This window comes from Pelophylax lessonae, assembly GCF_965119305.1.
Source record: "Pelophylax lessonae genome assembly, chromosome: 4".
Lineage (NCBI taxonomy): Eukaryota > Metazoa > Chordata > Amphibia > Anura > Ranidae > Pelophylax > Pelophylax lessonae.
The window spans coordinates 470290051-470307201 of record NC_138771.1 but is presented as its reverse complement, the minus strand read 5'-3'; the positions used below and the strand labels follow the sequence as shown (position 1 = coordinate 470307201).

The following is a 17151-nucleotide window of genomic DNA, read 5'->3' as shown; positions in this document are numbered from 1 at the left end:
TTACCTGTATACATCAAGCCTGCGGGACGCGCTGTGTAGAGTCACAGCAGGAGCGAACCACCTACAGCGCGCACTCGCGTCCGATACCCGGAAGTGCAGGATCACAATCACACATATATATATGCATATATACGGCCGCCCTGTAGCAGTAAAAGTGCTATAGGGCAGTCGGCAAGTGGTTATACACAGCGTTTAAGCAAAATGTCACTTAGTTAGGGCTCTTTCACACGGGCGATCCGATCAGATCCGCCGGTCAGTTTTTTAGGCGGATCTGATCGGATCCTCCATGCAGCTCTATGGGGCAGCGGATGTCAGCGGAGACACCTCCGCTGACACCCGCTGCCATCCGCATCCGATCCTGTGCGTGAAATCTGGACGGATGGAAACCCTATTTTTCCATCCGTTCAGTAATCGGATCTGATGAGAGCGGACAAGCGGTCCGCTCTCATCCGATCCCCCATAGAGGGCAGCGGGTGCTGAGACACCTCCCTCTCCGCTCTGCAAGCGGAGACGGAGCTGTCATCCGCCGGCTCAGCGGGGATCGCGGATCGATCCCTGCTGAGCAGCACGGATCCGCCTGTGGAGGCGGACTGTGTGAAAGAGCCCTTAGGGTATATATCTACTTCAATTATGGCAACCATAAAACACTTACTCTATGCAGACATTGTCACTGGGGAAAATCAAATTCTTCACCCTAGTACTGCAAATGAGATAGCTCTACCCCACCATTCAAAACATAGGAGAGGGGTGTGTTTAGTAGTCCAACAGAAAGTTGGGAACATTGTAACCGATAGTGCTGAACAGGATGTTACAAGCCAACAAGATTTATGGCAGGATCAACAGGTATTTTTGCACTTATTGAAAAGATATAACTAAACACTTATAAATGGTATATCAAACAGACCAAAATGGAGCAAAGGTTTTGTTAGGATTTATACACACACTTAAAAGCATAAGGCCCCTTTCACACTTGTTCTCTGACTTGGGACTGCAAAGTCGCATGACAAGTCGTATTCCATGATTTTGAATGAATACCGTTCACATCTGTGCGATTTCAAGGTAGTCCCTGCACTACTTTGGTCCGACTTTGATGCGTTTTGAGGTCATAAACCTCAAGCTTACACAGGCATTGCTTCAAGTCCAGTCAAAATCGCGACTTAAGTCGCACAAGTGTGAAAAGGGTCTAATTTCACTTTTGTTGAGGAAAAAAACATTCCCCTCCGAGTGATTTATGTACATTGAGGAAATTTTAATTAACTTTGTTACAGATTCCTACCTTTTGTTATTCTGAAGAAATGACTGTTTTTCCTCTGTGCTGAGTGAGTCTAATGGGAGTGGTTTCATAATGATCAACCAGCTGCAGCACAATCAGGGCACTGAGTAGAGTTGCAGGGCCTGCATCCCTTCAGATGTCATTTCCTATAGGGAGGATCTCACCAAAAATGACTTTGTTGCAGGGGTTGCCAGAAATCTGACTTGTATCTTAATGCAAACTTCTGGGAAAATGAGTGAGCCAATCACACAAGCAGGAAATGATGTTTCTGGGGTGTGTTCAGTACACCTCCAGGTAGCCATATTGCATTGCACTTTACAGAAAATAACAGAGCTGCAGATTGAAGGAGGAAAAGTCATTTTTAATCACTTGTTTTATGACTTGTGTCACAATTGGATGTTATATTTTTTTTTTTTTTTGCCATTTTTTTTCCTCATGAAAGTGGAGTTACCCTTTGAAGTCTAATATTGTGCATGCATTACAACCACACATACTTTGTTCCATCACCTGTCAATATAAGAAGTAATCAAACTTTACTTTGTATATACAAGGCCAAGCACAATCCTCTTTTGATGGTTACATATTCTGAAGTAGAGAGTGTCTGGTGCCAAAGTCTCTTTTTCAATGATGGGTTTTATCAGCTTCCTTAGTCTTTAGTCAGGTGTTTAGTAATAACATGCAGAAACAAAGGCCTTTTTTATTGCTGAAGATATCTAGCAGCCTTTGTATCCCAACCATCAGCGGTAACGTCAGTGCATTGTATCCAGGGAGCTAAATGTGCAAGACCCGGGGTCACAGCAGCTGAATACACCCCGCTCAGAAAACAGAGACAATGAATTGCAAATGACACTCCAGACAAAAAGCAGAGGGAGAAGGAAGGAGCAAAAGAAACCACATTCACTGCAAACACCACAAAAGGACTGTGCCAGGACTGAATTGGCTTTCTGTACACACTGATCCTGTATGACTGTGTGTGGTAAGAAACTAAACCTTCCACAGAAAGCAAAAAAAGGCAGAATCTGGAGTCCTGGGTGGTTCTTATTGCATATTAAAGCTGAACACAAGGCAGATAAAAAAGACAAACTAATGCAGTCTTGTAAGCATTAATATATCATTAAATATATTTTTCAAATGCAAGCAATGAAAGTACTTTTGGCTTGGTATCAGTCTCTGCTGTGCAGCCCATGTACAGAAAAGCCCAGACTAGAAGTGGGAGAAGCAGCTCAAGAAGCCTGTGGAAAATTGTTAATGAATTAATAGGAACAGGTTTATAAGCGGAGAGAGCAGAGGAACAGAGTTAAGCAGAACCAAACTCTCGCAACTATTTGTCTTTAAGCTGCTAGTTTTTGTAAATAGACCAGGTTTATATATTATTATTTTTTTTTTTTTACATTTTTTTCAGTTGCTTCCTGGTTTTTGGCCTAGGCCAAAATGATACCATAACATCCAATGTGTATTCAGGAGGCTCAAGAAGGCTGCAGCTAGAACTGCTAGGGGGTGTTTTTCAAAGTGATTACTCAAACAAAAAAAGGATGGAGACATGGAAGGATGGGCAAGATTGCTTTAAAAGGATAAGTTCACCTTTCATAAAATGTTACACCTATAACATGTTATGAAAGAACGGCCCTCAATCCCTAGCTCCGAAAGCTAGGGAGGATCTTCTCCATGCGTCTGCTGTCAAAAAAAAATTAAAAACCATATAAACACACAAAAAAACAAATAAATAAACTTAGCTTTCCACTTTTAGGCTCCATGTACACGGGACGTTGTTAAAAGTCCCTTTGAATGCTGGAATTTTTAGGACGTTTGGAACGTCCGTTCGTTCGCGTTTGTACCCGCGTTTAGGGGCGTTTGCGTTTAGAAGCGTTCCTAGAGGTCAAAAAAATTATTCCCCTTTAAAATGGAAAAACGCAAACGCTAAACGCGGGTCATCGCGTTCAGATGCGTTTGGCCGCGTTTAGACGCGTTCGGACGCGTTTGTGCGTTTGAACGCCGAGAAACACACGTTCGAACGCAAATAATTGCGTTCTAAAAAAAGTCCCTGAACACAACTGCCTGCAAATGACTGTAAACGACCTGGTGTACATGGACAGATAAGATAAAATGTAGATGGGTTCAGGGGCTTCTGAAAAAAACGCCCAACTGCTCCTAAACGACCATTTCCAGCGTCCCGTGTACATGGAGCCTTAGTTCTCAATGTACTACCACAGTTGTGATACTGTGAGCGCTGTTCTCAATGTACTACCACAGTTATGACGCTGTGAGCTGTGGTATTTCATTGATTCTTCTTGTCAGAGTGGTACGAGTAAGCAGATACACTAACCGGTCTGCAGGAGTTCTGCACTGTTCAGTCACAAACTGAGGGAGGGACAAGGACCAGTAGGTATTGGTAAATTGCAACAGAGAAAAAAAAAATCAGGTCTCCTGCCCTGCCAGATAGGGCTGTGCATATCCCGGGACTGGGTGGATAGAAATATGTATCCTTTGTCGGGTACAACAACACATATTATATATTTAATTTATTACACATACATACACAAACAATATCTCTGAATCTACCAGTCTATTGAAGTTATAGGCAAATATGACTTTTTCCCCTAAAGTTGAGATTGGCCTGGCTCTTTCCACTTCTCTATCGATCCATAAAGTATATTAAAGGACCAACAGGAAGGCTCAAAAGGTAGGAGAGGGCAGGGTCAGATGTGACTTTTTTTTTCATACACCATCATACTCAAGTATATGCCCGTGCGATGGCTGTGTTTCCCCACACAGTGATGCACAAGTGTTCCCTGTATCCATGTGCAGGCAGTCCCATTCATGTCACTTGAGACACAGCGGCTGCACCAACACACTGTCCGCGTTCAGGGACCAGCAACCGCAGGGCTGTCACATTGGGAGCAGCAGCTGTGCCCGTGCAGCCTCTGTATCCCAACTGACATGAATAGGACTGCTTGCACAGAGATGCACGTAACACCTGTGCATCCCCACATGGGCAAACACAGCCTTCACACTTAAGCGTAAGCCCATGTGAACTTATGGGTACAAGTCAAGGTTTGCCTACAATTTTAAATCCACAGTTTCTTTTTAAGGCCTGCCATAGACTGTTCGAATCTCAGCTCATTTAGCAGGAACCGGCCGAGATTTGAACCATTAATTGGCAGGCTGAATGTACCAAGTTGATAGATCAACTTGGTTACAACCAGCCTGCCAGATTTGCATGCGATTATCGCAAGCGGCTACTACAGCCGCTCACAATCACAACTGCTCGGCAGGAGGGATTTCCTCTGTCAACACTGTGGTTGCAAGAAAGAAATTAGCATCATCTATGACCAGGCCTAATACTTATGTCATTTATTCACATGCTCAATTTGAATATACCTGGTTTGTAACAATCATGCAGTTTATCCTTTATTTTGAAGTCCTTCTGCCACTGTCCAATTGCAATTTCTATTTACATGATTATAAAACTTAATTTCAAAATTGAATGTTAAAAGCAAATGTAATTTTTAAGTACTTTCGCTGAACAAAATTTGTCATCGAATGTACAAAGAATTCCTACGAATACTTCTGTAGCACCCTCCTAGGTAGGTGCTAGTAAAAGTATATGGGTGGCCCTGTCTGCTTATCAGGGGGGGGGGCTTTATTGTTCAGCTAGGCTGTCATGTATTCTCAGGTGTGCCTGTTGAGCTTGGGGAGTCTCCCCACTGTGTCCAATGAGGGCTCTCATTGGACAGTGGAGGAAACCTGGCCAATAGCACACCAGGGCTTGTATCTACCCCAGAGGGCAGAATCTGCCATAGTGCATCCTGGGAGTGGATATAAGTCTGAGGGAAGCACATGACAGAGCGTCTTTGGCGGGAAGCAGAGTCCCAGGAGGAGGGAGACGGCTGTCTCTCCTCCTGTCAGCGTCAGGAAAGGTGTCCTTGGCGGTCGGCCTAGAGGACAGAAGGTTGAGCTGAGCTGCAGAGAGGGATCCAGTGTGCTGTGGACCGAGTGGAGCTCCTGGGGCAGAAGTTTCCAGGAAAGCAGTGTCGTGAGTATTGTAAACTGCCCAGGGGTCTGCCTAGGACAGGGGACCACTCCAGAAGGTCAGAGGGATCCAGGAGACAGCTAACCAGGAGGAAGCTTAGAAAGGGGGTGCCAGAGTCTAAGCCCTGAAGAGAAGTGTGTGTGTAAAGAGGGCGCCGGTGCGGGCCCTGAAGTGTTAAGCGTTGCAGCAGATGTACAAGTAGCTACCTCAAAGGTAAGTGTTAAGGGAGCTTCTACAAGGACTTTGTGCCACAAGAAAGTGACAGGAGTCAGTTCAGTGCTAAGTTGCTAACAGACCGCAAGACAGCGTTCATTAGTGCCAACCGGCGTTGACAGGCATTCAGCCAGTGTCAAATCAGCGTCAGCAGGCAATTTTTCAGTTGTCCCCCCTAATATTGTGCATAGTTGAGCCAGAAGAGTATCCCACTCATCCCTTCTCCCATCCAAGTGCTCAATAAACCTAAAAACCCAAAGATACTGGACTGATTCTTGTCTCAGTGATCACACTTGGAGAATATGCCTAACTGTGCTGCTGTTGCTAGCGGTAACCCTGGCGGACCCTCATCCAGCAAAACGGCTGGGAATTTGGCTACACTTACAGTAAAGCTTGTTCAAAAATCTACTAGTGCATAGCCAGCTTTAGATTAATCTGCCTCTGCACTACAGTGACTCTGTCAGAGAGGTAAAACTAAGGGAACCAGAATAAATCTTACAGGAAGAATGAAAAATTCAAAAGATTTTTTTTTTTTGTTACTTATGATCTGCTTTACATAACTCAGCTAGAAATCAAGAGAAAAAAATATTACTGAATATTCTCCTTACCCATAGCCTGCTTCCCCATAGCACACTGGTAGGTGTTTCTTGGGGACTGGTTATGATGAGGATATGGTATAAGCCCAGCACAAACCCCAAGCAATGTAAATGGCTCAATCTCCAAATGTGTTGTTTGTCTTGAAAAGAAAGGGAAAAAGAAAAGACAATGATAAACATATAAAAGTGAAATAAATACCACATGCTAAAGTGCATCTCCTTATGCATTCTTTATAGAAGTAGGCAATTACAGTTAGGCCTCATGCACACTGGTCGTTATCAAAACGCTAGTAGCATTAGCTGTAGGAAGCTGTAGAATGAGTTTTGCAGTGTTTTTGCAGTAGCGCTTTTTAGCGTTTAACGCTTTTTATTTTTTATTAGCATTTTTTAGCAGTTTTAAGCTTTTATCGAAGTTAGAGCGTTTTTACAACTGAAAAGCTCCTCTTAAAACCCACTAGTTCTGGGGTTTTTCCCAGCTAGGAAAAGTCCCTGCCAAAAACGCTGATAACAGCCCATGTGTGCGTGGCCAAATAGGATAACATGCTAGGGAGTTTATCTGCGGAAAAAAACACCCGAAGCCAAAAACAGCAGCTGTAAAAATGCCTAGTGTGTCTAAGGCCTAATAGTTAACACATGCGACAGCTCCTGCCGCCTCTGTGCAAAGCGAAGATTGCGGTGAATCATTTTTTCAGAGGTTTTTGACAGGTGGTGAGGAAGCGGCCTCCTCACCACCTTTTTTACCTACTAAATGTCACAACCACCACACTGCAACCACATACATTGCACACAGTTGCAGCCCCATTCACTTGATGGGGGAATCATTTTTGCCATGAAGTACAGAATTGTGGAAGTGGTATATGTACAAACTTGTTAAGCTGCCTATGCTAATTATTGGGAGAACAGTAAAACGCTGCTCAACTACCTGTTTTACTGCCCCCTATCGCAAGTATAAACAAGCCCCGGTTCACGACGGTACCACTTGTCATGCGATTTGACAGTTCCAAATCGCATGACAAGTCGCAATAAAACTGTTCATAATGCAGCGATTACGAAAAAGATTCCTGCACTGCTTTTTGACTATTTAATTTGGTTTGCTTAGGCTTCTGTTAAATGAGGTTGCAAGCCGCAATGAATTAGTCAGTTCAAATCGCACTAATGCGTGGCTTTGAAAATCACACGATTTGAAAGCCTCACCGGTGTGAACTGGGGCTAAAGAGTATCTAAACCTAAAATACAAAAAAAACGGAATTTTTGTAAAATCTTACCTGTAAAATTCCTTTCTCTGAGTCCTCCGACAGTCGCCGCCTCTTCATATTCGTCACATATGGGGTATTAGACTTTGCTCCGAAGGAGTAGCTAGGCAACAGAATATGTTAACAATAAAGCTTTAACATATCCCACCCTCAAGGGGTGGTCCCCTCAGTCAATACCCTCCTACTTCCTGCAACCATATCTCAGTTTTAGTGGAATAGCAGTAGAGTATACATACAAACCCCAAAAGAGGGGCGGGGGCGGCGACTGTCGGAGGACTCAGAGAAAGGAATTTTACAGGTAAGATTTTACAAAAATTCCGTTTTCTCTTACGTCCTCCGACAGTCGCCGCCTCTTCATATTCGTCACATATGGGGACGTCCCAAAGCAGTGCAAACATGAGGGGTGGGAAACGCATCCGCGCCGAAAGGCAACGCAGTCTCCACATCAAAGAAAAGAACCTTACCAAAGGAAGGAACTAGCTGGGCAACAGCAAAAATAAGTGCTCAACAGGAGCAACAACCCAGGAAAAGACAAAAAAACCAGGGGATACAAAACTTATCCCAACAGCCAGGAGTCCCCAACAAGGGACCCTAGGGAACAGCCGCACTAAGAACCTTGCGGCCAAAGGAAGCATCCGCCGATGCCTGAACATCTACTTTGTAGAATTTTGTGAAAGTGTGCACGGTCGACCAAGTCGCCGCCTTACACACCTGGGCTACAGAAGCCCCATGACGACAGGCCCAAGACGTACTCAGAGATCTAGTAGAGTGCGCCTTCACAGGCACAGGGGGAACCTTCCCCTGCAAGGCATAAGCCTGTTCAATGGTCTGCCTGATCCATTTGGCAATGGTAGAGGCGGAAGCCGCCATGCCCTTCCGAGGACCCTCTGGAAGAACAAACAAGGAGTCCGTCTTTCGAAAAGACTCAGTCGATTTAAGGTAAACCCTAATCGCTCGAACAACATCCAGAGAATGCAATCTCACCTCCTTAGGATGTTTAGGCTTCGTGCACAACGAAGGCAAAACAATATCCTCGTTAAGATGGAATTCCGAAACTCGTTTCGGCAGAAAAGAAGGATTAGGTCGCAAGACCACCTTATCCAAATGAACAACCAGGTACGGAGACTTGCAGGACAAAGCCGCCAGTTCCGACACTCTGCGAGCCGAAGTGATCGCCACCAAAAAGGCGACCTTTTTGGACAACATAGACAACGAGATCTCCCTGATCTGTTCAAAAGGAGCACGTTGTAACACAGACAGGACTAGATTCAAGTCCCAAGGGGGCAAGGGATCCCTCCTAGGAGGAACCAGATGCCGCACACCCTGAATAAAAGTGCCAACCAAGGAGTTGGAAGCTACGGGACGTTGAAACAGAACGGCCAGCGCAGACACCTGACCCTTTATCGTAGCCAGCGCCAAACGCTGATCGACACCCGTCTGAAGGAAAGACAGCACACGGGAAACCGAGTACGTGCGGGGTGAAAACCCCCTGGACTCACACCAGGCAAAATAGGCCTTCCAAGTACGGTAATAAACCTTTCCCGAGGAAGACTTCCTCGCGTTGATCAAGGTATGAACAACCTCTGGAGAGAGACCCTTCTCCTTCAGGACCTCGGTCTCAACAGCCAGGCCGTCAAAGCCAGCGACTGTAAAGCAGGATGGCAAATCGGTCCTTGAGACAGTAGATCGTCCCGAAGAGGCAGACGCCAGGGGGCGTCGACCGCCAGATTCACGAGGTCTGCGTACCAGGACCGGCGAGGCCAGTCCGGTGCCACAAGAATCACCGTGCTGCGTTCCGAGTGTAACCTGCGAAGGAACCGGGACAGCAACTGAATCGGTGGAAACGCGTACATCAGCCTGTACTGATGCCACGGGGCCACTAACGCGTCCGACGCGTCCGCCCGAGGGTCGCGCGTCCTTGCCACGAACCTCTTCACCTTGTAGTTGAGGCGAGACGCGAACAGGTCCACATCTGGAAGACCCCACTTCGCGCACAACATCTGGAAGACAGCCGGGTGGAGAGACCATTCCCCCTGATCCAGGGTCTGGCGACTCAGATAGTCCGCCTGCCAGTTCTCCACTCCCGGAATGTGAACCGCCGTTATCGCCGGGACATGAGTCTCGGCCCAAGACAGAATGTCGGCCACTTCTCGAGCCGCTCGGGCACTCCTGGTGCCCCCTTGGTGGTTGATGTAGGCCACCGCCGTGGCATTGTCCGTCTGCACCCGAACCGGGCAGCCCTGCAGCCGGTCCGTCCAGCGATGAAGACAGAGCCTTATCGCACGCAATTCCAGAATGTTGATCGGGAGGGAAGACTCCCCCTCCGACCAGGTCCCCTGGGCGGACAGAACGCCCAGAACACCACCCCAGCCCGACAGGCTGGCATCCGTGGTGATTATCGTCCACGAGATCGGACGAAACGACTTGCCCCCGGACACCAACGGGGACTGGAGCCACCACAGGAGGTTTTCCCTGGTGCGATGACTCAACGAGATCTGAAGATCCAGAGATTGAGGTCGCCCGTCCCACTTGGACAAGATCTCCGCTTGGAGACCCCGCGTGTGAAACTGCGCGAAAGGAATCGCCTCGAAAGCCGAGACCATCAATCCCAGACATCTCATACACGTCCGCAGAGACGAGTTCGGAACGTCCCTGAGGGACCTGACTCCCTCCTGAAGAGTCCTGAGTTTGTCTTCCGGCAGGAAGACCTTCGCCTGCACCGAGTCCAGTATCATTCCCAGATAGGGAAGACGAACCGACGGACTCAGAGTCGACTTTGGAACATTTATCGTCCAACCGAACTCCTGCAGAGTTTGCATCGTGACAGACAGGTCCTTCTCCAGACCCTGACTGGTCGCAGACCGAATCAGAATGTCGTCCAGATACCCCAGGACAGAAATGCCCTGGGCTCTCAATAATGCCAGAACCGGTGCAAGCACCTTGGTGAAGACCTGCGGAGCCGAGGCGAGCCCAAAGGGCAACGCCACGAACTGGTAGTGATCCTCCGCAATGGCAAATCGAAGGTATCTCTGATGACCCTCGAATATGGGGATGTGAAGATACGCATCCTTCAAATCGATGGAGGCCATGAATTCCCCCGGAACCAGGGCAGCCACCACCGAGCGCAGGGATTCCATGCGGAACTTGCGAACCCGCACAGAGCGGTTCAGAGCTTTCAAGTCCAGAATCGGACGAACCTTGCCCTCCTTTCTGGGCACAGTGAACAGATTGGAATAAAACCCCCGAAACCTGTCCCGATGAGGCACCGGAACCACCACTCCCTGAGCCCTCAGGTCTCGCACCGCCAGGCGCAGATCCCGCAGGCGCTCTGGAGACAGTTGTAGATTTGAGGGAAAAAATCTGCTCTCTGGCCGAGAGAGAAACTCGATCTTGTAACCAGATCGAACGATTTCCAGAACCCATCTGTCCCGCACACGGGCCAACCAGGGCTGAAGAAAACCGAGCAAGCGTCCCCCCACCCCAAAACTGGGTGAGGGCGCCCCTTCAGGCCGAACTGTTATGGGCCGCAGGTCCGGATTGGCCGGACTTCTGTTTTCCAGACCAGGGCTTCTTCTGAGAGCCCTGGCCCTTGAACGGTTTGCCCTTGTAGTGCGGCCGAAAGGCACGAAAGGACCCCTGAGGGGGCCGAAAATTAGCATGCTTCTTCCCAGAAGCCCCCTTAGCCTTGGGGAAATGGGGCAAGAGAGTGCTCTTACCCCCAGTAATCCCCTTAATCAACACATCCAGGGACTCCCCAAAAAGGCGAGACCCATCATAAGGCAGATTGGCTAAGGTTTTACGTGAAGATTGGTCCACCGACCAACATTTCAACCAAACCAGGCGGCGAGACAACACCGCCACGCTGTGCACACGCGCGGCCAACGGAATCAGGTCCAGGTCCGCATCACACAGATACATGACACCCTGGTGGATCTGATCCACCATATCCAGGGTCGCCGCTGAGGCCGAATCGGCCACTAGGACGCGCCTAAGCATCTGCGTCCAACTTGCGATCGCCTGGGCCGCCATGAGAGAAGCAAACAGAGCCTTAAGCATAGAACCCGTAACAGAATAAGTATGACGGGCAAGAGACTCCAGTCTCCTATCCGTGGCATCACGGAAAATAGGGGATCCCTCTGCCGGGATCGCAGTGGCTTTGTTCAAAACCGCAATAGCATGATCTACTGGCGGAGGCACACACCACCGTTCATCAGTGGCAGGCGAGAAAGGATAACGCAGCTTAAATTTACTTGGTACCGCAAAAGGCTTGCGCAAATCGCGCCATTGGTCCTTAACAGCGCGCTGAAAATCAGCATTGCAGGGAAAGACCTGCGGCGTCCTGCGTTTTCTCTGCGTCCCATAAGCCGCCAAGGCAGCTGGGGGACACACCTCGTCCTGCAAACGTAGCGTCTGCTTAATGGAAGCAATCAACTCATCCATGATTGCAAGCTCTTCAGGCGAGCCAGGGGGAGAATTATCAACCCCCTCAACTTCAGCCTCTACCTCAGACCCCACTAGATCCAGAGAGGAGCGGGACCCCGATAGGGAGGTCCCCGCCAGAACAGCCCCATCACCTTCACCCTCAGAATCAGAGGACAGAGCAACTCTGGGCCGTTTAGTAGAATGAGCAGCCACCAGCATTTGCACCTGTGCAGCAAGGCCAGCCACAATAGTGGCCAAATCCCCCCCTGGGGGGGAAACAGCGGTCCCCTGGCTTTCCACCAAGACTGTGGGAAATTTGCCCTCCTGAGAATCCATTGCCCCTGTATGCCAGACAACCAAGGGTTAACTGCCCCCTTACAGCAAGCGCGGCAAGCGCAGCCCACCGCACCACACTCAGGCACAATGAGACCCCCACAGGGAATATACAGACTGAATACAGGCAATGGAACACAGGAATAGAAGGATAAAACCTGAGGAGACTCCGCTGCTGCTGCTGCCTCGATCGGTGCTTCCAGGAGAGAGGAAGTGATGCTGCCAGGGCGCTCTATGTAAGCCTATGGAGGCTACAAGAAAATGGCCGCCGTGCATGTAAACCATGCGGCCGGAGCGGGCGCCGGTAAAATGGCGCCGTTTGGCGCCGAAATCGCCGCTCCACAGTGCATAAAATCACACACAATATCATCCCATAATATGGATACATGTTAGATCGCCGCAGCGATCGCTGTATATGCCCCAACATGCCATTAAAAACATGCCCCACAGCACACAGCTCCTCACACTGCCCAGCCTGACATACTCAGTGTCATACAGCTCCCCCCCCCCCTTGCAGCCCACAGCATGCAGCCGAGAGATAGGGAGACAAGCAGTGTGATTAAAGGCAGGTTACACAGTCCCAGACTGAGACCCCCCCAGACAGACAGGTCCCCACATAGATACACTTACCTCACATGGCGTGGGGAACCCGCACAGGCGAACAAGCCGCTGCACATGAGGCAGGGAGAGTCGCTACTCAAGACGCACACAATGGCGGTTCAGAAACCGCACAGCGTCCGGTGAGGTAGCCACCTCACCAATCATCCCTGCACCGAACAGGGATGGGTCGTTCACCGTGCCAGGAGCGTTACCTGGCTGAACGCTCGATGGCAGACTGGGAAGCCACTGACCCACGACCTGCGACCAGGGGGATCAGCCCGAGACCCAGTCCGCATGATCCTCTTCGTCCGAAGAACTAACTAATGCTGACAAAAATAACAGCTAAGTAAAGGTAGAGAGAAAACTCAAACAAAATATCAAAAAGAAGAAAGAGTCTGGGACAAAAAGTCCCAGCACAGAGAGAGCCAGCCACTCCTGACAAGCTAGACATTAAAACTGAGATATGGTTGCAGGAAGTAGGAGGGTATTGACTGAGGGGACCACCCCTTGAGGGTGGGATATGTTAAAGCTTTATTGTTAACATATTCTGTTGCCTAGCTACTCCTTCGGAGCAAAGTCTAATACCCCATATGTGACGAATATGAAGAGGCGGCGACTGTCGGAGGACGTAAGAGAAAAATGGATTTTTGACTTACAGCAAAATACATTCTTCTGATGATCATTGACAGACACAGCTCCTGATCTTAACCATTGGGTTAAACTGCTCCCTACTGAAGTACGACACTAGGTCGAAAAAAGTCTGGCTACACCTATGGGCAGTTCCAGGGGGTATACTCCCTCTCTCTGCTGTAGGTACTCAGTTTTGTAAAGCTGGATACACACTATACAATTTTTGTTGTTTGATTTCCTTTAGATTTACCTTCAACTACGTAGTGCAAGGGCCTGCCTGATTGCATACATAATTGAAAGTGTTTAGGTTTGACCTCATATTACATGGTTTTGGTAAATCTAAAAAGGAAAAAATCGTATAGTATGTATCCAGCTTTACAAGAAGTGTCAGAAGAATTACAACTCCACAGAGGGGTGGGTGCTGTGTCAGTCAATGAATATCAGAGAAATGGATTTTATGGCAAGTCGGAAAGCCCATTTTCTCTTTCATTCATTGACGGACACAGTTCCTGATCATCTTAACCATTAGGATGTCCCATAGCAGTGTTAAACATGAGGGGTGGTAACAGCAAAAAATTCCCAAGGCTCACCATAGCCAACCAGGTAAACAGGAGCTCAACCAAAACAACTGGAGATCACCTGAAAAACAATACACCCCCAAAGAGGACAAAGTCCTTTAAACAGCAGCCTGCAAAGCCTTGTGGCCAAGGAAAGCATCCGCAGATGCCAATACATCCACTTTATAGAACTTTGGGAAAGTATGCACCAACAACCAGGTGACCACCTTGCAATCCTGCGCCTGATAACGGAAGGCCCAGGAGGCACTGAGCGCCCGAGTAGAGTGCACCTTGACAGGGAAAGGAGGAACCTGACCCTTGATGGAATAGGCCTGAATAACTGTCTGTCCGATCCATCTGGAAATGGTCCCAGAGTAGGCGGACAACCCTTTCCAAAGCCCATCCGTGAGCAAAAATGGGGAGTCTGACTTCTTAAAAGACTCCGTAGCTGCCAGGTACAACCTAATTGCCCGGACCACATCCAAGGCATGCAAGGCAATTTCCTTCAGATGTTTTGGCCAGGGACACAGGGAAGGCAACACAATGTCTTAATTCAAATGAAAATCAGAGACAACCTTTGGAAGGAACGACGGACAGGGACGAAGAACCACCTTAGCTGTGAACCACCAAGCTGAAAGACAGGATAACGCCACTAATTCAGACACCATGCGTGCAGAGCTGATAACCACCAAGGCGGCCACCTTCTGGGACAGCTTAAGCAGAGGAATCTCCCAAAGGTTCTCAAAAGAAGGCTTCTGGAGAACAGAGCACCAAATTGAGGTCCCAAGTTGGTAACGGAGATCCCATTGGAGGGACCAAATGCCTAACTCCCTGAAGAAAAACACGCACCAGGGAGTATGTGGCCAAGGGCCATTGAAAGAAGACCGCTAAGGCTGAAACCTGATCCTTGATCGTACTCAAGGTCAGTTTCTGCTCAACCCCCCGTTAAAGGAACGTCAAGATCAGATCCACCGAGAAAGAGCGCGAATGAACGTCAAGAGACTCACACCATGCAATGCACGACTTCCACATACGATGATAGATCTTCCTAGAAGTGGATTTCCTAGCTTTTAACAGCGTTGGAATCACTGACTCTGACAAACCTCTATCCATCAACACCTGGCGTTCAACAGCCAAGCTGTCAAAGACAGACTGTAAAGCAGGATGGAAGATTGGTCCTTGGGACAGCAGATCCTCCCTGAGAGGAAGCTTCCAAGGAACGACGGCAACCAGCCACACCAGATCGACGTACCAAGCTCCGCAATGCCAGTTAAGAGCCACTAAGATGACCGGAATCCCTTCTGCCTCCATCCTGCGTAGAAGTCTTAGCAGAAGCTGGAGAGGAGGGGAGGCGTAAATCAGATGATACTAACCCCACGGGCCATCAGCATGTCCATGGCAACCGCCAGAGGATCCAGTGACCGAGCCACAAACCTCTGCACCTTTCTGTTGAGCTGAGACGCCAACAGATCCACCTCATGAGACACAACTGATGAAACACCTTCAGATGAAAGGACCACTCCCCTTGGTCCAACGCCTGCCGATTGAGGTAATCCGCCTGCCAGTTTAGCACCCCGGGAATGTGTACGGCGGAGAGGGCTGGAACAAACCAATCTGCCCACCTTAGAAGGACATCCCTGAAGACGTTCCTTCCAATGGTTCAGGCACAGTCTGAGCACTCGGAGTTCCAAGAAGGTCGGTAGTCTGGACTCTTCCAGTGTCCAGAGCCCCTGAGCAGAATTTTTGCCAAGGATGCCTCGCCAGCCGGACAGGCTGGCATCCATGGTGACCACTATCCAATACAAGGGGAGGATCCAGAAACTGCGGAGTCTTGTCCCATTTGGCCAGAATCTCCCTTTGCAGGGACCTCATATGGAACTGTGCAAACGGAACAGTCTCGAAAGTAGACACCATTAAGCCCTACACCCGCATTCAAGTCCGGAGGGACGACCATTTGTTGGACAGCAGGAGACGAATTGCAGCCTGCAATTTCTAGAGTTTGTTCAGAGGAAGGAGCACTCTGGCTATAGCCGAGTCCAGAGTCAGACCCAGATAGTCCAGCTTTGTGTACGGAACAAGAACAGACTTCTGATATTTCAGAATCCAGCCGAACTCCAGCAGAGATTGTATGGCGAGTTCTTGGTTTTCCACCAGAACAGCAGGAGACACTGCTCGCAGAAGGAGGTTGTCCAAGTAGCCCAGTACAGTGATCCCCCTCCTTGATGTCAATAGAGGCAAGAAAATCTCCCTGATGCAGGGATGCCACCACCGTGCCAATGGACTCCATCCTCACCTTCTGCACCTACACAAAGCAGTTTAGCGCCTTGAGGTCCAGGATTGGACGCACCTTGCCTTTCTTCCTGGGAACTGTAACCCGGTTTGAGTAAAAACCCTAAAAACGTTCCAAAGTCAGAACTGGGACAGTTATCCCTTGAAGTAACAGGTCTTGTAACGCCCAAAACAGACCCTGTAAGCGGTCCAGGGATAGGCGCAAGTTGGAAAGAACCTTGCTGGGGGACAAGAGCGAAACTCGATTTTGTACCCGGACCAAATGACTTTGTGGACCCACTTGTCTGTACCAAGGAAGTCCACGGGTCCAGAAACCAAGGAAGTTCACGGGTCCGGAAACCAATGAAGACGTACCCCCACCCCCCCCAATGGGTGTGAAGGCGCACCTTCATGCTGAATGAGCATTGTCCGTGGGTCTGGAGAAGCCCACTCTCGGCTTGCCAGACCAGGTTCGCTTGGATCCTCCAGAGTAGGTCCTGAAAGGCTTTGAGACCTTGTCAGTCAACCCTCAGGGAAGAAAACAACCTCTTATGAGCCAAGGAGGAGGGCCCACGTCTACAATGAGGTTCCTTGCCCTTAGTAGCCTGCGGAAGAAAAAGGTACTCTTTCCCCCTGCGAGACCTTTTGACTTTTTCCATGGTAGCTCCAAACAGGCGATCTCCTTGACAGGGGAGATCAGTCAAGGCCTTTTTAGAAGTCTGATCCGCATACCAGTCAAAAGACACGCCGAAGGACCACTGCCAAAACAGAGAGCCAAGCCACTAGGGGAGCCGCTTTCAAAGAGGCATCACAGATAAACTGCAGCCCTTGGATCAGCTGGTCCGCCAGCTCAGAAAAGGTAGGGGGGGAGCTGTTCTCCCACCAGGTTACAGCATAAAAAGCTTAGCCCACTCAGTCAGAGTTTGCAAAACCAGGGCAATGGAAAACACCGGTCTCAGCCTTCCTGTCAGCCGGA

The 17151-nt window shown here is 48.9% G+C and overlaps 1 protein-coding gene across 1 annotated transcript in view; it reads right to left on the bottom strand.

Moving 5' to 3' along the window:
- The window catches only part of POLR3B (RNA polymerase III subunit B), a 256879-nt gene that overhangs the window by 106269 nt on the left and 133459 nt on the right, over positions 1 to 17151 (bottom strand). The window contains exon 19 of the mRNA XM_082257170.1: positions 6125 to 6252. Within this exon, the coding sequence (XP_082113296.1) occupies positions 6125 to 6252 (128 nt within the window). The remainder of the gene's footprint in view (positions 1 to 6124; positions 6253 to 17151) is intronic.